At 37.3% G+C, this 26,018-nt stretch overlaps 2 protein-coding genes across 6 annotated transcripts in view; one reads left to right on the forward strand and one right to left on the reverse strand.

The window, feature by feature from the left end:
- The window catches only part of Nup188 (nuclear pore complex protein Nup188), an 86,524-nt gene that overhangs the window by 47,331 nt on the left and 13,175 nt on the right, over positions 1 to 26,018 (reverse strand). The gene's annotated exons all lie outside the window — the stretch shown is intronic.
- Positions 1 to 26,018, forward strand: part of Cmpy (crimpy) — a 251,460-nt gene that overhangs the window by 39,273 nt on the left and 186,169 nt on the right. For all 5 annotated transcript variants that reach the window (XM_083081385.1, XM_083081387.1, XM_083081384.1 and 2 more), the window contains one exon: positions 5,844 to 5,891. In XM_083081385.1, the coding sequence (XP_082937511.1) occupies positions 5,844 to 5,891 (48 nt within the window). The remainder of the gene's footprint in view (positions 1 to 5,843; positions 5,892 to 26,018) is intronic.

The raw sequence follows: 26,018 nt of genomic DNA on the forward strand, positions 1-26,018 counted from the left end.
TGAAGGGGAATACAGATGGTATAGCGGTAACGAGAAAAGGACATAACTAGGAGCGCTACATTCATTCGTTCGTTCATTATCGGCTCCGTCATTTCTGATTAGAACGCATAAAAACAATCATGTGAGGGAGAAGATTATGTTACCCGACTAACTTGGAGCAATTTTTTTTTATAGATTTCTCAATTTTTTATCCAACATGAGTTCTGATATACTGCACACGGTCTCTCGTCTATAAAAATTAATTGAACTTTTTACAGAGTAATAACTTTCCGAGCGCGACATTCAATCAATATTGAATTTCTTTCTAGAGCAAATATATTCGCGGTCTCTTAAATTGGAAACATCAATAGTTTCCGAATATATTTATCAATGGAAAATAATGTTACCAATCACAAATATTATTAACGATCAAAAATAAATTATTCTCCTGTATTAGTTCAATTAAAGTGTAATTATATTTTGGATTTGTTGCACGTATATGTGTAACAAGTGACTGTCAGACGTATATTCAGTTCTCTTTACTCTCTGCGTTGATAGTTGTTCATTTCGAAAGAAATAACTACGTGTGTAGACGACTCCATAACAGTTATGATTAGAGCTCTCATCCAGCTGCTCAGAATCAATAGTTAACTCGTTCTCCTTTCGAGTGCAACTTCCAGAAGTCCATCTCGGCGCTGTGCGGTGTTCAACGTGTAACGAGCTTGTTGGCGAGCGAGTAACAAAAGTAGTTACCCCGACCGGCGCAGAAAGTTAAATTCGATTCGTTGAGAAAAGTTTAATCGCGTACGTTCTATAAGGGCAGACGGATTGTTCCTTTGCCGGGGAGTTAAGTACACGAGTAAAATACCTAAGTCCGAAAGAGGAACAAAGGAACCAGCGAGTCGAGTTCGTTTCGGTGTACCGAGGCATACGCGAATGGCACTTTCTAAATTAGAATCATGAATTGTCGCGCAATGTTCTTATTTTATATTGCAACAGCCGCACATTAAATTTAGATTAATAAATAATCATTGATTATATAATAGTAATTAGTGCATTTATTATTATTATTATAGAGACTTTTTTTTATTTCTCGCCATCTAAGAACATTTGTCTCAATTATTGCAGCATGCTAAAATTATTATGTATTTAATTATCGAAAGAACGAAATTTTTTTAAGAATAAAAAAATATTAGAACGATTGTATTTAGTTACAATGAAAAATCACGTCAACTCGTTTAAATCGATATAAAAGTTTGTTTTATCGGTTTACACGTTAAATAACAATTATTTTTTACGATTAATATTTCGCGAATTTTACGAGTATTTTTGCAACAGATGTCGTCTGACACATAAAACGGATTTGAATAGAGATATTTTGGAGATATCACCTCCCGCAACGAAATAAATCGGTGTTTGAAACGCGCCGCGAATTCATTGAACCTCATTGAAAGTAATTGTTCTCCGGTTAATTGAGTGCAATGCCCCGATATTGTTCTCTGACCGCAATAAAAAAATCGTTGACTCTCATTGCGGACGTATTATATCTCGAAATGCAATATATATAGAGGAAAAAGCGTGAAGCATCAGAAACGCAATAACAGATATATACGCATGTATATACATGATCGAGTCGCATTGTATCTCTATTATGTTTATATAGGCATTTGGAAAATTCGTTTATAGAATAATTTTGCCGTGTAAATTTATTCCAGGAGAATAAATACATAGTCAAATATTACTATATGGTTTATTGTGTGAGATAATTTTTAATTATTCATTTTTTTCTTCACTGATTCGAGATCTGAAATTCTTTGTGCATTATTTTTCAAAAATAAAGAGGATTGTGAAAAAGCGGAAATAAAAGGCTTCTATTTTATTAATAGAAATATCAGAGAGCTCTCTCTCTCTCTCTTTTTATTTTTAAAAAACTAAACAGAATATATTCACATGTTTATTGAATATTATTTTTCACATAATGTTGTAATAAATATCGCAACAATAATACACATCCGAAAATGATTAACAAGTTGATTTATATGCAGCAAATGTTTCACAAACATCTCTTATTCATTCATTAGAATTTGCGAATAACAATAGGTTCATAATGAAGCTGCCCCTTCTACATATATAATATGTACCATATATATGTATGCATATATATATATATATATATATATATATATATACACATATGTGTATGTGTGTGTGTTGCTAAAATTGGTTGTTGCCGAGGCCGACCTGTCGTTAGCAGAAATTAATTCGTTTAATAACACGCACAACGCAAATTTAAGCCAAATTTAAGCTAAAAGTTTGACGTTGAAATCGACTTTGCAACACCTTCAATTTCAGTTTATGTTAGGCCATTATGCCCGATTCATTTTATATATCGTGGCCTAAACAACTCTAGGCGGCGGGCGTTCCCATGGCAAACTTATTCGACGTGCTAATTTACAGAATATGAAGCAAATTGCAAATCGCATTGCGGGAACTAATAAAACTTTGCTGATGCTTAGCGAGCGTAAATTAGTGCCACATGACAAGAATTCGTTCGAGTGGATTTTCACTTTGCGAGTGGCAATGTCGGAACATTCAAAGCATCTGGTTAATAAGTTAAATCTCTAATTACTAGAATAGCAAAAGGATTACGTATCGCCAAGAATACGATGAAACGCTGTAAGTAATTATTACTCATTCTTTGAAACAGAGAAAGCTTTAATTGATTTTCCATATGTTACAATGGCTATTACGGCACAGTTACTTTTTCTTATAATTCATTAGAAAATAATTACGAAGAATTTTTAAACTGTAATTTTATAGCTTCTAGTTTAAAATTATTAATGCATTCTTACACACCTCTTGTATCTCATTTATATTTGTAATATTTTATTATTGCAAGTAGTATCGAGCTGAAAATTATACACTTTTTACTTTCAACAGTAAATACAATTTATATATATTTTAATTTTATATTATTTTCAGAGAAAGAAACACGATTGATTAATACTTTTTGAAGGAACGCAGAATCATTTTTTTTCACGTGACAAAGGTGCATTTTACGGCTTCATCGCTTCATTTCTAGATTCGAAATATATTTTGGTCCGTTCGCCATGTGTCGAAGAACGTAAGGTTGAATGAAAGCGTTTATGAAACATTCCGGAACATCTCTCTCGATCCTTTATACTCGTGGCAATTTTGTAGCTGCGTCTTCGTTCAAGATACTCCTCTCACGTCTCGAATCCAATCGCTTTTTACTACTCTCTCATAGTATGACGAAACAACGCAAAGTCATATTGTGTCAAAAGTGCTGGCTCGGCAAGGTCTTAAGAAAAACCTTTGGATCTTTACTTTACTACGTGTAGAATTTCGAAGGGCGAACATTCTTTGAGAAAGCCCGGTACGGTTGATTTTATGCGCAAATTCTCCTTTGCGTATGTAAAGTAATTTTTGCGATATATTCAAAGCGATAACTCTAAAAATAGCGCAACACAAGTACTCCAACAATCGATACAAATTGATATGGAAATTTTAAAAAAATCAGTGTGTGTTATAATAATATTATACTCTAATCTATTGCAAAAAAGGAGAGCGGAGAAAACAGAGAGTGAATTAAGTATATAGAATCTAGAAACATAGAGAGTTGCTTTCGTTTAGAAAATAATATATTTGCGGTTCTTGCAGAGATAAATCAAATCACGGTGAAATTACTTTCTCAGAATTCTCCTCTTATGATAAACTCATAGATTTCTAATATACGAGATATGTCAGTGAACTAAAAACAGCCTGCTTGGAATACCTATTATTAGATATTCTTTAGAGACGGGATATATCTATCTTTATTTGGCCGAGTTTTCGGTCATTAGAGTCGCGCGATCGTGAGAAAACGATCCCTCGGCGTTGATCCCAGCCTGGTTTAGACATTAACTACGCAATCATGTCGATATAAACACGAGGTCAGACGTGATAGAGTGACGTATCGCCAATCATTTTCGTACGCAGTCAAGTCCTAAAAATGTCAGACGTCGTATCCGTGTTGACGATCTAATTGCGAGGAATGGATGATATTTTATACGGATATCAATATGGTCGTGCAATTGTCCTAGGGTGTCCAGCATATTTTAATAATTTAATAATTGGGTCATTACGCAAACGCTCTATTGGTTCAACTTAATCTCCAGCGGAGGCTTGAGAACGCGGCCATCGTAAGATAAATTACAAAGTTATTTTGGAAACAAAAATGAGACCGTTATTTCGTTAGAACTTCTCGTTTATAAATTAGTGACACGTGCAAGAATATATATGTGTATAGTAAAATTAGCACACGATACAGGTATAATTAGCGACATCGACGCGCGTGGGTAACGTAAACAATTTATAGGAAATCGGACAATGTTAGCTATGCTTTCTTGTTACATTGGTCGTATTTTATAATTTATTAAAGTAACCTAAAATATAAATGTGAGCGCAATCTAAAAATAACTGTTATTTTTAGAAAAGCTCACTTAGATTCATGATAAATTTAAATTTATGATTTTAATAATTTTGCAATCTATGTAAATGTGTGCAGCAGTCTCTATAATGGAAACAGTTTGCATTCAAAATTTGTTATGGCAAATTTAGTTTTCAGCTAAAATTTGCGTTACGGAAATCTCTCTAAATAATTGAATTTGGTTCTATTATTGAATATTTTACATTTCGTACATACACAAACTTATTTATATATAAAACACGATCAATATAAAGAGATCAAAAAGAAAGGACGAGTGTTGTAAACTTCTAAGAAATTGTCAGCGTCGATTTAATATTTATCACAGTGATTAATTAAAGAAAGAACAGTTATGGCAAATATCGGAGCGGTCGTTTGAAGAAGATTATTCCGCGGATTTGCTTACCAATATTTGTCTGGAACACTCGCGTCGATGTTATGCAAAATTTACTCGCCCATATTAACTGCCCGGCGGCAGTCCATTCGAATATTTGTATAACAAACGTTTGCGGCCGCGCGAAATATTGAATTGCTCACCCCTAAGCAAATTCATAATCTATAACGCGTCGGTGTCCGTAATGGCGGCGATATTTAATAAGGCGAGGACATTTATAGAGCTGGCCGAGTCGTTTATCGTGCATAAATATGACCGGGGAAAAGCGAGCGCGAGATACTTTCTTGGCGAGAAATATATTTTCTCAGCTTCTCAGGTATCACCATAAACTTTCGGGATTATTTCTTTTTATTAAGCTATATGTATCGTCAAAAGATATAACAATGTTTAAATATGTACACATCTCGATATATCTTGAAAATTATATATTTTGAAATTAGAATTTTAGATTCATATACATATATAAATTATTATTTTCAACATACGCACACGCACAATTAAATTTCTTCTTCTTTTTCATTGACTTTTATTCTATTCTTTAAGCTTATCTTATGCATATTAATATCCTTTCTTTTTCATCTTAAAATTCTGTCTATAATTCTATTCTATTCATTATTAATTTTATTATTGATTTTGACTAATGTAATTTTATATGATAATTCATCTTTTTCAATTAACACTAATTACTTCGCTGGATGACACGCGATTCGATAGTTTAATAGATCTAAATCGCACTAAGGACGCTGATCATTACGGAAGGACATAATTACAAACTAAATTACTTTACTTATTAGTAGTTCTCGATCAGGACAGAGTTGTTCGGCATCTCCGATCGCGAAATAATGGACGCTATCGCCAAGAGCGCTATCCAAGTTTAATCTAATGAAGTGTTTTGCAAGTACACTTGTTAATTAATTCATGCCCAATATCCATCTCTATCAAGGACTACCACCGCAGCCGATAAACTTCTAACTTCTGTTTCAGATGACCTCTATAATTCTGGAGACACGCCGAGCAGCGCCACTATTGAGGGTGAGTTACTTTCAACCAATTTCGAAAGTTTTCGCGAACGGGCGGCTTTAATTGAGTGTGTTTAGTATTCATCCGCTATCGTGTTTAAGGGATTAAAGGGAAATTATACGAGCTCGCGTTCCACTACGCAAACTACGCGCGACTCTTCCTTTGATACTATATCGTGGCTTTAACAGTGTTCAGCTTGTAGCATTAATACGTGCTCGCCGTTAACAAGTGTTACTAGCTCGAAACTTTCAGCAATAGATAAATATGCCGCTGTCATGTTGCTATTGATCGGTAAAAAGAATCCAATGGAATAGCGCGAAGATTACCTCTATTAATTTTGATACGATATCTTTGATGGAACGAGAAATAATGCCGCTATATTATACACTCGCTTTGAAAGCGAGCACTATATCCATTAACGTAGTGTTCCATCGATCAGACTTTATTATATAACATCGTTTTATCCATTTTTCATAAATGTTAGTAATTCGTCATATTCGGTCTCGTTACGGGCAAATGTAATTATAAAAATATTTTCCAAAATTGATCAGAAAAATATACTTCAATTTGATCGACAATTATTTGTACCGACCATTTTATATATTATGCAAATTAGCGAAAAATTATGTTTTTCAGAATCACCGTTAATGAAAAATTATCTCTCTATGATTCTCACGTTTATTTCCGCGAAATAATTGTACAAAATTTGTTTGCTGAAACGCCTCGATAATCTTTCATTTCTCAACAATAAAACTGTGGAAAGACTATATATAAAACATTTAAAAAATTATGAAATTATTATTAGTTATTATCATCATTATAATAAATATAAATACGATTAAAATTATACTATTAAGTAATATTTTAATCGTTAATGTGTGGGAGGGTCCATGCAATATTAGAGATACATATAATCCAAATTTGTTCTCGCGAATCAGAGAACAATATTGAGATGATATTATATAGATAATATCGCGACTAAACAGAAATTCTTCTCGCCATTTTCCGCGATATCAGTGTAATATTCACGCTGCTACTAATTACATGTCTTATCGGCGCATCTACCACGCATCTACCACGTTCTTCGAGCTCGCTAGGTGCAGGAGGATAACGGCCACTTCCGCTAATGTAACGGCCAGCTACTCACATAAGCGATTCAGGACATGGAATTGAATTATCTCACAGAGAGATCGGGGAAAGGATTCGGGAGGGTCAAGCAGTCGGCACTCGAGATACACGGGACGAGAGGGTCTAATTTAATCTAGTACACGAGAGAATATATTTCTCCTCTCTTTTCCTTCTCATCTTTTCGCAAACTCTATCTATCGCAAAATAGGAACAAAAGTAGCGCAAGAACTTTCCTTTGTAGACGACTAACAATTTGCTTCTTTCGCGCGGCGCATAAGAAATGGCGGGAAAGGAGGGCGAATTTTCGGCGAAGCGCCGAATGGCTACAACAAAAGAGGGATCCGCGGCAAAACTTTTCACAGGGAATTTCCGACACGGCGAAGCGCGTTAAAAAATTACACTTTAACATGTGTACCGTGAAATTGAAGTGGCAAGATCGTTTTCCGTTTTTTACTTGGGTTTCGCATTGCGCCACTACTGGCCGGCTTCGTGTTACACACTTGTCTGTCTCTTTCGACCTATTATTTGTAGTGTTGAAATTACATACACATAGAGCTCTATCGATCGTACGTATAAATTTCAGGGATAAACGAACGACGCTTTGACGACCGAGAAGAAAAGTGGCTTGATTATTATCGAATTTGTCGAGTTCTCTAGAAGAAGTCTTGAAATTCACAAATCTTAATTCACTTTTCTAAAAACTCAAGAAGAGTTTAATTGAAATTTTTTTAGTCTCTCTCTCCCTTTTCATCTTAAGATTAATTTTCCTAACTTCTTAAAGAAAGGAATGAATGGACCTTTTATTGTGTATTGCACTCTTCGACTCTTCCATTTAATAATTATTATATTCACAAAACAAAGAGAATTATCATACATATACCGCTGCAAATCGCGGCGGCTGGTATTGTTTCAAAGGCAAGAGAACAATTACATTATTCCGCATAGTTGCGAGCAATTTAATTTGTCGGGTGGCCCTTCGCAAGACGAGTGATAAAAACTTCCCCTCGACGACTGCGTAGTCGTCGTGGTTACCATCGGGCGGCTGCCTCCGACGAGTTTTCGCGTAGAGTTTTCATGGGGTGATTGCGAAAGGGAGTAACAAAGAGTAATCGCGCGTGGCAAAGTTCGTCGGCGCGATCGTATATTGTTGTGGACCGACGTTTACAACTTAAAGCCAATGAAGGGATATGGCAAAATAGTACTTCATTAAATTCAACGGAACGCTGAGTGGAGTTCCTCGAGGCAACTTTTCTCTCGATCGTTGATTTATTTTTCAACATCGAAGATTACTATCGCACCATAATATCATGGCCATAAAAACATAATGATGAAAAATATAGCGAAACGGATAAATTTTCTCAAATAATTAATTACTAATTAACTTAGATAATTTATTGTTTCTAAACCGCTACTTAGATTACAAAAGTATAATTACAAATATTGTTAATGCTTAATGCTCACACTGGGCATAATTGTTGTCTTTTAAAATTTAAAATTGTCTTGCCATATCATGTTTAATTAATGTTTCTAAATATGCATGATATCGTAACCTCAAGTTAATAAAAACTTTAATGCAAAATTTACATATTTTTATGGCAAAGTTATCGCAACAGAGCGAAATATGGGAGAAGCTTGTCCCTTTCATAATTGCAAAATGCATTGTTGTACTATACAATGTAAATAAAGTAAGAGAATATTTTATCAATACAAATTCATGTCTTAATATAATAAAAGTACGCTGTAATGAACGGGGAGATTCCGTAAGGTTCCCTTTTGAATACCGAGACCGTTCGTGACGTGTACTTCATCCTATTGAGAATGTTCCTCTTGAATGGAGTTTCGTCCTGCTTCGTAATAATGCGGTATCACTTTCCTCTTACTTACTTCCGGACAATGTATTTTCTACAATAGGGAAGCCATCGAGTCTTGTGCCTTCTTTTTCCATCGCCGAAAAATCGCTCCCCAACATTCGTCGATTCGTTAATCCTTTTGATATCAAGTTTTTATTTATTAGATTAAAAATCTGATTATTTCTATGTAATTATACTTTAGGAACTTTTGGGAAATTTTTCGAGATTAATTTCAAATATTCCACGATTAAAACGTGAAAATGCGAAAATTGGAGTAAAATGTGTCCTGCGCAGATATCGAAAAAATTAAACTTACCGAAATTTTTAATATTTTTATTTTACTAAAAAAAATCTATATAAATATCACACCCATTTCTATAATCTATAATTTTTTATATTTCATTCCAGAAACTGTATTTAACAAATAGAATACTAAAAATCATAACATGATTGATTATACCTAATACATTATATTATAGATATCTGTATGTGATTTTTGCAACTTGAGCGATGCGGTAGAAGTGAAAACATTTAACAAATAGAATACTACAAATCATAACATGATTTATTGTACCTAATACATTATATTATAGATATCTGTATGTGATTTTTGCAACTTGAGCGATGCGGGAGAAATGAAAACATTTAACGCACAAAGCGAAAACGTGACGAAAGTGATGAACAATCGTCTCACAGGCTCGTGTGTATATATATGTGTATATATATATATATATATATTTCTCGAATTACAAGTCTCACGAGGTGTGCCTTTCACGAACTTCTCTGGAGGATCTCGGATATCTTCGAGCGACGTAACGCGACTCGGTGGTTTCCTTTTGATTCCGCTCTCTTACCGGCATCTATCAGAAGCGTTATTTTGAAGCGCTCCTTTCTCCCGCGATTCCTTTTTCCCCTTCCCCCCTCGGGCGATGTTCTACGCCGTGTTATTAAATAAACTTGCTCGCTATCTCTCTTCTCGGAAAAGAGATTTTCCGGCAAATACTGCGACGTGCCGGCAATGTGCAAACATTGGCAAAGTTTAATATTGTCCGCGCGGGCACATAATATAACATATTTTATTAAAGTGTGCACTGTGGGAAATACCGCGCCGTTATGTAGACTGTCTCGCAACGAGAGTCGACAGTACGGAGGTACGCGTTTTTATTTCAAGCAACAAAAAGTTTTAATAAAATTATCCGCACAGCTATTATTATTAGTTGGAAATTTTGTAACTTGATTGTATTTCGAATTTTCATTAAATTCGTAGCCTCCTATATCCGTATTTTCTAACCAGAGTCATAATTTCCATGATAAAACATGGAATTAATTTTTTTATAGAATTGAGAGCTTCTATGAATTACGTTTTATAATTAGAGCATTAATTAATCTTTAAATAAAGATACTCAGCGTATGATGATAATTACAGATTCATTTCCTCATGCAGACATCCCGCTATCGTCCTCGAGGCAGGCAAAGGATAATTCACGTCGAATATAATAAGAGATGCAGCGTAAGGGTATAACGTTTATAGTGTATACTCTCGCCGAGCATCCTCGGGATTTATTTTACCTATCGCGGCGACGAAAGCGGGTAATCCGCAAGGAAGAGCTGAGGAGAAGGAAACGGGGGCGGAAAATGGCATCCGCGCGTACGGATCCCGAGCATATTTGCTTCGATAAAATGGATACGTTGTCTCGTGTTCGCGGCAACGTCTCTGTTTATTCGCGCCAACCGTGCTTGTGAAGACGAAGACGCGATAGGACGAAGGAAAGATATCTCCTCGATATAGGGAAATAGAAATTGAGCAAAGTAACAAGACGCCGGAGGCTACCTCGTCTCCTTCAGTACAGAAAACGCTATATTCGCTTTTTGGTTTTTTTATGAGAAAGAAAAAGAGAGAGAGAGAGAGACACGACATCAGATAGTGGTTTATAAAAATGATATCCCTCTTCCCCCGCGCGATTTCTGGCAATGAGATTAAGTCGGTTCGTCGATGCGCGGCAGACAGATATTTATCAAGAGGAGAAATTCTATCGAAATAAAGTGCTCTGCGCTTCAATGTCAAAATGCCGCGTTGACATGTGAGCGTAATAGGTGTCGGCAATAGATACGAAAATCGATGCCAAAATAAAGGCTGTCGCAGATTTATTGCATTCGCAAATTTTATTTGTCAACGTGAGACATTAATAAAAATTGATAGCAGCAACATAAGGTTAATTTTCGCGATGCGAGATGTCCTCGCGATACAACAAATATTATTTTTGAGATACGTTTTTAATAGACACATTTATGAAATGTTAATAAACACGTTTAATAGACACATTTACGAATACGGGAATATAAAATCGAACGTGGATGCATGTGACAACTTAATATGACCTCAATTGATTGAATTTTTTAACAGAGATCCCGTTTCATATCCGATATCTGGCATAGAATGAAGGTTTCGAACACGCACGTATACACAAATCGACTCTATAAAATTTAATTCAATTAATTTTTTTCCATTACGTTCTTTTTCTATTGCAATTTTAGATGCCTAAATGGATCGTGAAGCTGCAGCTGGTGTTCTAAAGATTGATCCAAGAAGTGTGGTCGGGTCGAGATTAAACGTAGATTAATTTATTGTCCCCTCTTCTTTCTTGATAGAAACTATTTCCTTACAAGAATTGATTTCATTAGAAGCTTGTTCCCGCTTTAAGTGGATTGTTAAACTTTACGGCGATTCAAGGGACGCGCAGGACGTCACCGGCCGTGTATTAATTTATCGCCTACATAGAAACTGCTTTCGCGAAAGAATTAATTTCGTCCGTAATTTAAAATTTTTTCCTTGAAGAATCTACAAAGGCGAGATCGAGTCCGATATATAGTTGCTCGTGCTCGAAATCTCGCTCCATTTTCACGAGAAAGCTTTACAATAAAAGCACTTCGTCGCAGTTACAGTGACTCGTTTACTTAAAGATAGCGTACTACAATATGCGAGGATTACGCTCACTTATAATTTAAGTCAAAACTTTTATATATAAAAAAATTCCAAAAAAATAATAAATTGGAGATATTAAAAAAAAAGTTTTTTAAAGTTTTTTCCCAAAAGTCTCTATATTTCCAAGCGAACTGTAACTGATAAGTAGAGTTTTCTTCATTATAAAGTTGTTCGAATTGAAACTTATTCAACTGATTCGAGTTGAAACTTTACCGAGTATTCGCTGAAAATAATCTAAGAAGCGCATTTAGCGGCGTTGACCGCGTTGTTCCGAGCAACTCAAGGAAATTTCGCGGTTTCTAGAAGCACTTCAATTGTCCAGCAGACAGTCGACGTCGCACTCTAATTATATGGAAGTATCTAACAAATCCGTTTGTTAAAAACTTGCCGTCGCCGCTCGACTCGATCGTTAATTGTCGCCAAATCAAGTTTTGCGTCTAGAAACGAGCAAGAGGATTCCGTATCTTGGATCTCGCGGCGCGATTTCCGTAACGTTAATCCTCTTCAGGATATATAATGACTGCACTGAGAAAAAAAGTTGTTAACTTGTGACCAAACCGTTCAACTAAATTATTATTTTTTAATTGAAATATTGAAATATTTAAGTTAAATAGATGTCATGTTAGATTTAATATGTATTATTTAATTTAAAAATATTCCAATTAAAAAAATAATAATTTAATTAAATGGTTTAGTCAAGTTAACAATTTTTTTTCCTCCTGCTAACGCGTTTGCGAAACGAAAATACCGAAGAATGCCAAATGTTACTTCAAATGTAAGCAGGCGACAAGTCGTAGTCGTCGAGGATGTACAATTAGATATGTATAATTATGTACAATTAACCATTTAAAACATGATTAAATAATTCCGAGGCGGATTAAGAACTCGACGCAGCTAACTTTCGTCTTTAGAACGTGTACATTGACAGTTTCAATATATGTTGAGACATTTTAATAGAACGATATAAATTATTCGTGGTATCTTAGTCATCTGATTTTCGTTCGCGGAGAGTAATTGAATTAATGATCAAGTTTGTATTGTTAACACATTAATAACGACGACGTTATCCGATGGAAACTCTTAGTCAACAATGTATGTAATCCCTTATCTTACGTCATGTAATGTGTGTGTCTCTATAACGTATATCGTAAGATTATTAATCCATAATATTTTTACATGTTATTTTGTTTGCATTATATAAGTTACAATTGAATATTTGCGGCGAGATTAAAAATATCAAATAAAATTTTATGAAAATTTTTCTGCATAAGGAAGATTGTCGATCGAGAGTTTCAAAATATGTTCCTGATAGAATTTCGCGTTATCCTTCCTGTGCGAGTGCACGTTGGAATTTTCTTAACATTATTCCATGTTCATTGTCCTATCTCCATCTTTCTCTCATTTCTCATTCTGCTTTTCCTTTCGTGGTTTGCGAGTAATAGCAAGAAGCGACGAGGTCATTCCATTCCTATAACTTCAGAGCAAACGTAAAATTATACGCCTGGGTCTCCGTTCGCTGGTTTGGATGACTGGTTGGTTGACCCAAGTTCTCGACGCTTCCATCAAGCATGGGTGAAGAGCATTGCGCCACTTTGCCAACTATTGTAATAATTCCCGGTTATGGCTATCAAGCCCTCCGACGCCGCCGTGATTTTCACATGACATACCACTTGACGAAAATAGTCGCAAAAAATGTGGCAGATTGTCGCTCTCTCGTTTCGAGATTTGGTCGTTGCTTCTCCTCGACCGCAATTTCTCGCCAACCGTAAGTCGCTGTTATGTCACCAGATATTCGTCATATTTTCACTGTTATCATTGGAAAAGCAATAACATTTTACGCCTGTGTGCTTCTACTAAAAATTTTAAAGAACGAAAAGTGTGCTCTTATATTTCATTCAATTAATCAAATTGTAGCGAAGAATTCGATTGACGTACGTACAGACATATATCTGAATTTTCTGTTGAAAATCGATATCGAGACAATATTTTATGTCCTATCCATTTTTTATATTCTCAAATAGCTACGTGACTGTTATATTATCGAATGCGATATCCAGCGAAATTAGAACTTCTTTAAAGGTATTCAAAGCTGTCGCGAACGACAGTTTCGAAATTGATGTCTTACTTTGTCCTACGATCCATTGCATTAGCGTTAGATTCTAAAGCTTATTTTTGATATAAATAGAGGAACTCCGGCGCGCATATGTTTAACGATATTGATAATTCGATTAATTGATTCATTTAGTAACAGTCGATGCTTCGCCGGTAAGCACATTGAATTAGCACGCATATTTGTCCCACGCTTTTAATATAATTACACAGTCTCGTTAAATGCAACAATGCTTGACCAATGTAGCGTTATGAATTTCTGTTTATTTCACTTAAAAATTTATTACACCGAACTGGAACCCTGCCTTTGACAGAATTATATAACATATTGAATGCACTTTGCGCTTGGTTAAAATATTAGAATTGCAAGGTGCGTTCTGAATTCCTGGATTTTCGATTAGCTAAAACAGCGAATACGCAATATTAAAATAAAAGCGGGTTTATTTTTTGAAAGAAATTGGAGGACGGCTATCTTAAGGAAAGTGGAATCGCGGAAGATGAAATTTCATGAAGAAATTTGCCGAGTAATCTTGCCTTACAGTAACGCGTAAAAAAAAAGTCCGAGGTTTCTGGATCTGCGGCACGTTCCTCTAATTACGACGCTCCTGCGAAACGATCTCCAATATCCAATCGTTTTATGTCATTAACGACCGTAAGAGAATCGGCTTGCGGCAAGGAATCCAAGTTAGATGGGAATACGGAATTCGATCTTGGAAGCGTTCTGCCGCATTTGATCAACCGTAAATTTGCCTCAGAGCGCGGAGAAAGACCGAACAGTTAGTTTTGAGATTAGTATAATCAATTAGTTATTAGCATAATGAATTGGGAGAATGATTGCATTAATAATGGAATTCGAATTCAACTAATTAAATCTTTATATAATATATATTGGACAATAATTCTGGTCACCGAATGTGAATTTAGTAAATTTATGTAGGTATATAAATAATTAAAAAATAACAAAATATATAATATTATTTTTGAACGATTCTTTAAAATGTATTTATGTCTAAGTAAATTAAATTTAATTTAATTGTAACAAATTCCAATTTTACTATTGAAAATCCATTTTTAAATTTTTATATTTACAAACTTTAAACATTTTATTACAACAAACTCTTTTTATTTGAATCCAAGTAAAACGTAAACGCGTTTGAACGTAAGATATTCTACGAACCACATCTTTCGTCTTCGTTATATCTGGCTAGAAAGGCAACCATCGTGACTTAAATCTCGCATTAGGACCGACGGTACTAACGATCGGAAGGGAACGGGAACGGAAATCAGAGCTCGAGGATAGGATAGAATTCGATCACAAGTCACGAAATGCGGCCCTTCCAGCGAAATCTGTAGTTCGTCCTTGAATCGGCAAGGGATAAAAGAGCAATCAATCTGACCTCCGATGTGCCTCTTCCTCTACTTTTCTCTCTCATCGTGCGCTCTCGTCGGCTTCGGAGTAGTTTTCGCAATTTCTTGAAAATCTCGGTGAAAGTCGAGGGAAAACGAGTCCGCTTCTCGGGTTGCCCGACACGTCGCGCGAACAAATTTCTATTGTATATCGACAATGGCTCCGGCGGGCCGTACGTCGCGGACATAAATAACGAAGGAGCCAGCCGGGGGATCCGCAGACACACTGCGCTACCCTTCTTCCATATTCGGAAATTCAATTTTGATAACGCTTGCCAGAAGGTAAGACTCGGGGATGGCCGATTTATATCTTCCCTCTGGTCGTCCTCTATCATCGCGCGAGTCTCTTCCCCCGTTTCTGCAGTTTGTTTCCCCCTCCTCTGGCTCGTCCCGCACGCTTCTTTTCTACTTCTCGCATTTCTCTTGTATAATCGTCGATGATTTGCGGCCTGAAAGGTATGAAAGGTCCGATATGCGGTGCTGAAAGCTGTTACTTTTATGTCTGCGCTATCAGTGAGCGTTAGCGAAATTGAGCCGTTGAGCGGAATAGCGGCGATTCAGTGAAAATAAAGCTTCGCCATATACCATCCTTCACGCACAGAGTTTGAAATATAATTTTCAAATTGTTTTTAATATAAATTTTTATGTAAAAAATTAATATAATGATTATCGAGATTATTAGAGAAACAACCATGGGATTTTTTAAATAATTATTATACATTTTGAGAAACATTGTCTATACAACAAAAGTATACATCACCGAGTTACTAGATATTAGATTCCTAATTCTACTGGGGATCTTTTTGAAGGAGCTTTTACGCATTTTCGTTGCTTTCCTTACGTTTTTTTTGTCCGCGTTCTCGTGAGTAACCTTCTTCGATTTCTCGTTTACACTCCGCGGGAAAGCCGGCAATTTGCCGAGAGCCCGGGGGATCTCGGTAGCAAAGCTTGTTTTATTAACCCTGAAGAACTTGGGAGCGAAGATTTACCGCGATGATGGCGGACAGTCTGACGTTGATAAAATTTGTTTCTCGCCATTAATTAATCCGGGTAAAGAGTTGCGTCAATTCCTTCGGCATCGATAGATCTGCGCGGATTTACGGGGAGCAGGATACGTTCCGCGGGGATAATCGGAAAATATTTTCCTATCGCGTGCGCATTTCCCGTTATTAGAGTTCAAGGGCGGTCGCGTTCCACATTTTTCGTGCGCGCGCGAGAAATAGGACGTTTTTATTGATTTCAACTCGGTGGAGAGCAAAAAAAAATACGAGAGGACCAGCCGGAAAATTGCTACCGAGGTTACATTTGAATAACGATACCGAAGCGCTCCTCGAGCTTTCGGTGAAATTTTGACGTATTATCGAATAGTATGCAAAATAATAGTTGATCGTTATGTTTAGATTGTAATAGAAATTAAGAAATGGGATTTGCTCATGTATGCAGAATGTAATAACAATCTCAATTGTCACAAACAGTTACATATAAGGAGAAATATGAAAAGATTTATCTCGTATATTTTATAAATATTCAAAATAAATTGCATAAATTAAAATTTAATTAATTAAAATTTAACGGTCAATAACGTTTGCGTAAGCATGCATGCATGCAAAGGCTATAAGAATAAATAATATTAGCAAAGTAAACGCGCGTATATATGGCGCGCTATTTCGGGGATAGAAACGCGCATAATTCCAGCATTCGTTTAGACGGTCTCATGAATGTTGCATCGAACGATTACGCGCCGAATCAACGTACAATACCGTAACGTGTATACCATCCGAATTTAATTCGTCGGTGGAGTTTAACCAACTGAATCGGCGCGAGAGACCAGCATGACAAACGGCGGGCTACAAATCACGTATATACTCATTACTGCGACGTAATGTCCGACACTTTCAATATAATGCCGTTGTTATTCAATCGCGTCGTCCTCGTCGTCGTCGTGGCACATCGAGCACATAAGCGGCAGACTTGTCCGAATGTACAATGAGCCGCGGCGATACCGGTTGACAAACGTGATCAACGTGATTAATATTCTCTCGAGTGCCGTTTTTATCGCCGGTGCGCTCGAGTTGAGCGAGTGAATTTTATTTAGCGTTTGCGACGAACCCTGTCAACCGGCGATTCAACATGTACAACTCGCCACTCGTATATTACATCAACGTCGCGCGTTCGATTTTAAATATTCACCCTGTCGCTCGTAAAGCGTAAATGAGATCCGATCATCGCCGATAAAAGGCGGATGGGATATATAATATTCAGGTCGATTGTGTGATAAAGCTGCTTGACTCTAGCGCGATTAACGTTTAAATAAGCTCGCTCGCTATTCGCGAATCGCTCTACGAGTGAAATACGAGGCGCCGCTCGAGTCTTGCCTGAAAAGCGCGGAGATATTAAGTGCAACGCGCGTATATAAGGTCTTGCGCTGACGCTCGTTTATAAGAGCGGTAGGGATGAAGTTTGTTAGGTACTAGCCACCGGTAATATTTACAACCGACGTTTACACACACGCGCGTACAATAAAAGCGGCGATTACGGCGCGGTCGTAATTCGTACCTAAAAGTAGCGCGAGCCATTAATATATTCCGTACGCGTTGCTCGTTTGTCATTTAACGAGGCTAACGCGTAGTGCCGGCGCGATGCACCGGTATATAAGCGCGACTAAAAAGTCAGTTTCCTGACGATGGATAGCAAAGATCAGAAAAAAAGGAGATCGAGGACGCGGCCACGCGGCTGCCGGCCATCTATCGATGCGCATCTCGACGTTGCGTGCCTTACGTAAACGCTCGATGCTAATGCACTATGCGGTGCATTCGCCTTTGGTGCCACAGGAAGTACCCCCTCCCTTTCATCTCTGTATTTCCATCTCTTTCTTTTTTACGCCTGTCTCATCTATTTGCTCATTCCACGCAACATCCGCGTACGGATATATTTAACGCTTGTTCTAAGCAACACCGAGTCTCTTGTGTTATCCATATTAATTGCGCAATATTAACTAAAGATCTTCACATTTATTTTTAAAAATAGTATTGTCGCATGCGCCTGTATGATGCATTGGAAAATAGAATTATTCGATAAATAAGAATTTTCATTACTGTCATTTTGTTTGTATCTTATAAACTTCTATTTTTTTTTTTTTTTTTTTCTTTATCAATCTTATATAATCATCATTACTATCGCCTTTTTAATTGATGAAGGATGGATCATGTATGAAATCAATTTTCTCTCTCTATCTCGGTCTTTGTGCCTTGTTTTTCCATCTTATTCACCATCCATCGTATATAGCCCTGTACACATCGTAAAATATGAAACATACAAGCAGAGGCTTTGTTGCAATTTTCATGTGCACGTAAAGAGCATAAGCTTCGTTGTCATGTAACATGTCTTGTGCGGCTATTGCAGGTATAGATTAAGATGATTATTTTATTGCCGATTTTTGTCGCTTAAACGTGTCGTAAATGTATAAGATTTTTGCGCGATAGAGATTGAATCCTATTCTGCAGTATTAAATTTGGCTGTAAAAATCTAATTCTAATTTATGATATTTTACATGTCGGAAACCAATCTATCGTATTATTTAAAGTAGATTGCAAATTCCATGAGCAAATTATGTAAAATTTCTCTTAGTCTATGTATATGTAACATTCCATTTTAAAAATTGAATTGTTTAAGGTTCAAATTTAGAATTTTGAAGATGATATTTATACATGATCAGATGATATTTATATTGGTTTACAATTAAAGGCTTTCTCATAAAATAAAATATTGGTTTACAATTAAAGGCTTTCTCATAAAATAAACTATTAGACACAATTTTAATTTCCAAGATATTTAATATCGCAAAAATGTAATATATTGTGATTAAAAACTTGTTAAATTAAAGAATCATTAAAAAGTCTATTCTAACATTTAATATAATTAAAATAATGAAGAACATAATATTTAAAATTGCTAAAAGGCTAATTGTAATAAATAGCATTTATAATATCATTTGAGTATTACAATAGTTTTTCCTCTAGAGACTTTTATATATACGTACGAATTAATATTTCGATTGAAATATATCTTCTATTCATAGCGGCTCGCGGCAAAAAGGCAAAAAGAAGTTTTCAACAACGTAATAACAGAGTCATGCCGGTGTGAATGTCTTTTACTTTGTTGAATTTACATTGCGAGCTTTCCCGGAGATTCTCGAATATGAATAATAATTCACTGGCGGCTAGAAAGATCTCCGTCCGACTTTTTTTCGAATTTTCTCGCATTGTCGGCTCTCGGGTTTGCACGAACTCGGACGTAGAGTATGTTTGCGAGGACATTTAATCGTCCATCGTGTAAATAACAGGACGATGTAATGCTACTGAAAAGGACGGCTTTGCGCTTCTAATCGCGCATTTATCTTTCTTTTTTTCATTTTTTTATTTTCTACGTATGCATAGCATGTATAAAATGTATGTATTTACAAGATCAAGTAAGATAATTGAAAATGTGTCTTTGATATTAACCGTTTATCAAATAAAGTAATCTATAATCTTTTCCCCCTCTCTTCCTCTTCTGGATAAAATTACTTGTAATTGCGATATCATGTATAATGATATAAATGTTTATTTCCACTAACAAAATTGTCCTATATGTAAACAATCGATTTATCTTTTGAATTATTACTTTCCATTGAAAATTTCAATTATCTACAAATATTTATAGATTAATGACTGTGCGTATTCTATCATTTGAGGCGATATTATATTATCTATTGTTACAAAAAAATGATACTTCTATTGTGATCAAGAGGGATTAGTCTTGAAACGAAATGGGTTTGGCCTCTTTCTCTCTCTCGTGATCCTTCTTCACCCCATCATGAAAACACATTCCTTCACCCCATCATGAAAACACATTCCTTTTCCCTGATTCCGCTCACTGTGAGTTTTCGCATACGTTCGCGCGAATTTTCATTTGAATAGTTAAACGCTTGCGCTCGGTCATTTAGCCACGGCATAAACCACCGTGATTTAAGCGCGATCAGGACGGACAGATATGTTACGCCAATTTAAACGGTTAGCTAGAGGTAGAGGTAGAGGTAGTTCGCGAAGAGTGGCCTGGTAGCGGAAAATTAAATGTGAGTATGATTTTAGGCGAGCAATTTATATGTAAATGACATTGCTCTCTCGCTCTCTCTCTCTTTCTTTCTCTCCTCTCTCTCTCATTTCGCTCCGTTCCGTTTCTCTCTCACCTATCCTTTAATATTCCCGCGTCCTCGTTCTCGACATACCATCCATGCCGAATATTTAATAATGCCCATTGTTTCGCCGATAACGCGCGCACTATGGCTCGAAAACACAGGTCAGTCCCCGGATATCCTGCGAGGCCCGTCGGCATTTAAAGCACGAGATTTCGCCTGGATTTTCCAGGAGGGTATAAATGGCGCCATCCTCTTACCCGCCAACAGCAGCAGCAGCATCCGATTTCCGAGATGGGCGCGAGAGCGGAGGGTAGAAGGACTGAAATAGCGACGGTCATGAATAAAGGGCTCGCGCGAGGAGGCTTTGATTCCACCACGAGCATCTATCAGACGCGGAAGAATAGCAACGCGCGAGATCCGTCGCGCTTACATACCTCGCATGCTCGTGCATCATCTTTGTTAACCTCGGGTCGCGGCTAAAGCGCCGGATAAAATTGCGGATTATAGAGACCGCACGTCCGCCCGCGCCACCCGTTTTTGATGGCGCGGACTGCGTATTGTTCCCGACGCGCGGCCCGCGAAGTCAATAAATTATTCCCACATGCTCTGCGGTAAGGTATTCAAGAGGAAACGAGCGAGGGAGAAAGACAGAGAAGAGAAAGGGAAACATTGCCGATTCATCTCTAATCCATTCACGCTTCAAACAAAATAATCGGCGTCAGTCTGCTTGTCGATAAGCACATTATATATTTGTATATTTGGAACAAGTTGTCACACTTGAGCAAGCGATTTTGCAAAAAGTTAACCGGTGAGGCCATAAAAGTATAAGACTGCAAGTTTAAAATGTAACACAATTCAAATCTTTTATAATATTTTATAATCAACCATCGCGTATTAAAATTGGAGATTATTCCCATGTTTGCTCAGCAGCCATTTTGCTAGATGCTCACAGATGCGGAATTTAATTATGACCGCAGAAGAGAGAGAGAGAGACAGAGAGAGAGAGAGAGAGAGAAGAGAAAGGAGCAGCAACTGATCTATATTAATGTCAGAACCATGCAACCTCTCGAAAGATATAGGGTAGTGTTTATGCGATAGAAACAGAGGGCGGTCGACTATGAAGCGGCCATGGCTTTTCCGTTAATGAGATGCTCAGTGCACCAAGAAAGTGGCATTAACAACCGTGCGACAACTGAATTTATCGTCAACCGTTTTCATTTGATACGTGGAAGGACTGGTACAGCGCGATACGCCGTAATGCGATTCAAGACGATCTGATGTTGGTTACCGCGGTCATATAGGCGAATAGGAAAAAAGAGCTCGGGATCTCTCGCTGGGACGTTCGTGTGAGTTTCCAGGATGTACGTTTGAAGATTTCAGTGGAATGTAACTACAAACGGAAGGTGTCGAGGAGACTATATCTGTTTCTGCGCGATGAATTTTATGATGTACATATATTTAGAAGATATTTATATATTACGAGAATTTATATATCTTATATAATATCATTAAACTTGTATAAAATTATATTTTAGAAAATTTAATTAGAAATGTATATGTATACACACTTGATAGATTTTTTAAATATAATTTTTTCGTAGTTTGTTCGGAGAACGAATGTCTGAAATTGAGATTTTATCAATTGTCAGCGTGCAAACCCACCGTATAATGTTTGCAAATCACGAAATATTCGAAAATTATTACAATCCGGGTTACGCCGGTGGCGGTGGTCGCCTGGTTTTATGCATGCCCGCAGCTGAAATTAATTACATTCGCGAAAGTTGATTATATTCATTTAAATAGCCATGATCGCGCGAACGAGAGAGCGAGAATCCGCGGTATTTCCGCGGTATTTCAAAACATCAGGCCGGTTCGAAGACTCGCGCTTAGTTTCCTATTAATTCTACACTTCGTCGTAACTTGTGTAAAATTATATTTCGCATCCTACCCATGCATTTGTTTGTTTGTTTGCTTCTCGTTTTATTTCCGTTTGACCACGAAACGGGATATTAATTCCGCGCCGGCGGCGGATGCTCTCTGCTTCGGAGATGCTTGCCATATTTTTCTATGGGAAATATTTAAATCTATAAAACGAGATGATTTACACATGATACAGCATCTACACATGATATCGCATAGTAGTAATTTCTACGTTTATCGGAATCGCGATAATTATCCCTTGTTTGTAAATTAGAATACATAATTGTTACCGCTCGAATCAATATAGCATTGAAACAATCTTCGATGAATACATACGCTATTAACTACGCTAAAGATGACATTATATAAAATTAATTAGCTTTCGCGAAATTGTGCAATTCGTATGCCGTTAGGTTGATTATACATACGGAAACTCATTTCGCGTATGCATCGCGTCACTGATTTTCACGCTTTACCACGCAAACGTATTCTTTGTTAAAAGGGAAGTATGTTAAAGCGTGATATTTTTAATTAATTCTGGTTCGCTGTTGTCAAGTGACATATCACAAAGAATCACAGCGAACGCAGTAGAAAGGCAACATTACGCACAATGTATTTTTAATAAAGTGTGTTACTCTCTCTGTCACATCGTATAATTACTGTATCTTTGATAGCGCAAGCAAACTCGTTTATATATTCGTAACAATTGTTACATGTACATTATTTCATATACAAGATGGCTCTAAATTATGAGATAATATTTTCGTGGTTTTCTCTTCGGTGAATTTGGGATAAATTATATCTCGGCAAAAATCGGTTTCAAATTCGAGAAATTTTTTCGGAAAAAATGTCCAGAATGTTGCTAGAATGTTACCTATCTGTCATACTACATTAATTGCGTAGTCGGACCTTAATTTAATAAAAATTTAAACGCATTTAGCGAAAGCAACCGTTTCACAAAGGGCGAAATATTTCCAACGCAAGGTCGGCGACAATTATTCGCGTTACTGAGGACACGTGTGGATGCTGTAATACGTTATTTCAAAAGGTTTAACAAAGGTTTAGCAAAGCGTGTTACACGTATCGTGCACAAAGATGGGTCGCGCGCGAGCGACGGTTGAAGGGCGTTTTATTTAAGTCCAGCATCCGAGGGTGCTTTTCACCAGGCGCTCTTGCGTTCTAATAAGACGTAGGATTACGCGCGCTTTATACCGGACGAACACGATGCCATTTTGTGTTTCAGTTATACACTTATCTCGATTTATCCTTACACTTAATTTATAAGCCCGGTTACGTAGCAGGTCGTGTTTCCCTTCAGCCTAGGCTCGCTTATAATTCACTTTATCCATTCATGATTTAACGTGACCTCCACTTCACATAAATCCTACATGATCAGCTTATATCGTCTAACTATGTTCACATGAGTATTTGCAGATACGATGGTGTGTAACGATATGCGCGTATATCGAGTTTTCTTGCATCGCGCTTCTAAGGCTTTCGTGTCGTCGACAGACAGAATGGAAGAGCGGACAGAGACGCCGGAAAATGGAGAGAGATGGAAAGAGAGACAAAGAGACGAGCGAGAAAACGCGCGACCCGCCTTTGTGTGTGTGAAAATCCCCCTATAATTAAATTGTCTTTTATATTCAGACGAGGGCTGAAAATGAAGCTGGTCTCGGATAAACCTGCCGAGTCGTTCCGCCGGTTCTGCCTCTTTTTCCCTTCGCGTCTCCGAGTGTGTCTCTCTTCTTCGCTTCTTCCTCTCTTCGATACCTTTCTCTCGATCTCCAACCATTCGCCTCGTCCTCCCTCCTTCCTGTTTCTCCCTTTTCTACTGGATCCAATGGACTGGAGGGCAACGACACATTCTCTTCGACGCCTGCCTCCGTTTTTCCATTCTCCATTACACCCTTCTCACGCAAAATGACGACCCGCCGTTTTACCATCGATCTCTTTATTTTTTTCGCAACGCTCTCCACCTCACCGTTTGGACATTTTTCGAATCAGGTAAACTCCGAGATTTCTTTCTTTCCTCGGCATTTCTCTCGATCGCGCATGAGGGTCCTTTAGTCAATATTTTATATACACATATATATATACATGTGCATGTGTACGAATATATGTATATATATATATATATATATATATGTATGTATGTATGTATGTATATATACACATACACACAATATATATAGTATATTTCCACCATCTTGTCGGCTGCCTCGTTTGACTTGCAAATGTAATCACTAAGAGCACCCATTCGACCTGATCCTATTTCTATGACCCGAGGACCGTTCTCGCTAACCTGGTTCCTAGATCCCGATGAGAAATATGTGCGACAAGCATCCGTGGTCAATCGATTCCCCATAATCTCCGATTTCTTATCCGTCTCTTTGGAAGAACAGTGTCGTCGATTAGTAGATTACAATCATCATTGTCTTTATATTGTTTTGTCAACTTGAAATTTATCGAGGAGAATCTTGGGAAGCTCGGGCAAACTATCCCATATATATCTCCCAGCGACAATTACAATTTGATTTCGCCTGTAGCGCTGTAATTTCCTCTATTTCCATATAACTTCCTAAACAATAATCATCCATTCCTGTTACTTCGTTCGACAGCGTAGCGCACTCCACTTTGATTTCGAAATATTACGTTTCATCATGCAAATCCACATACATACATATATTGGACACGAATAACACACGCTATATATATATGCGTTTGTACCCGCCGGCCTTTATCTGAATTAAAAATAGTCCATTGATTAGCGCAAACTAATTACGTGCAATTAATTAACGATCGTACACAATGTAACGATGATAATAGGGGCGGAAAGTGGGAGGGGGAAAGGGCAAGTGTACCAGTGTATTTAGCGTCGCATTATATATCGCGGTATGCATATCCGAGACGGCCGACGACGGAAGGAGAGAAACTTTCGCGCGGCTGTTAAGGTCCGCCGGTTATCTTTATTACCCTCGCTAACGTTGCATCGCAGCGATGGCGACTCGCGACCCTCTGGAAAGTAAGGACCCGTAACCGCGAAGAGCAGCAACGAGATTCATCCTATGCATGCATATTCGCTGCGTTGTTTGCCGATGTCGCGCGAGTGTTTCGCGAACAAACGTCCTTATCTGCGGGCGTGTGTACTCCAGATACGTAAATATTTCAGATTCCTTTCGCTCCGCGAGAGGATTCTTCTCCGTCGGACTTACTATACATAAGTCGTAAATAACGGAATATACGCGTACGCCTTTCCTTAACCTTTACCCCATTCCAGAGTACACTTTGTTGGTACACCTAGGAAACCGACGATAGGTTTCGTAAAGGGAGTACCCTCGCCATTACCCCATTCGAGGGTTAAATTTATTGTTACCCGCGAATGCTCGAAATCGTTCTCGAGAGTCATTCGACCGCGTTCCTAACGATCTCCGTCGCGTTGTAAAATGTAAGTGGTCGTTTGCGTCATTAGATACACTTTAGAACCACATATGTGACCTGAAAGGATATTAAAAGCTCGTTTTAATCGTCAAGTTATCTATTGCTCATACATAAGTATGCGACGA

Source organism: Camponotus vicinus, unplaced genomic scaffold (assembly GCF_025532165.1).
Source record: "Camponotus vicinus isolate PSW18456_S1 unplaced genomic scaffold, iyCamVici1.0 SCAF_11, whole genome shotgun sequence".
In the NCBI taxonomy this organism is placed as follows: Eukaryota; Metazoa; Arthropoda; class Insecta; order Hymenoptera; family Formicidae; genus Camponotus; species Camponotus vicinus.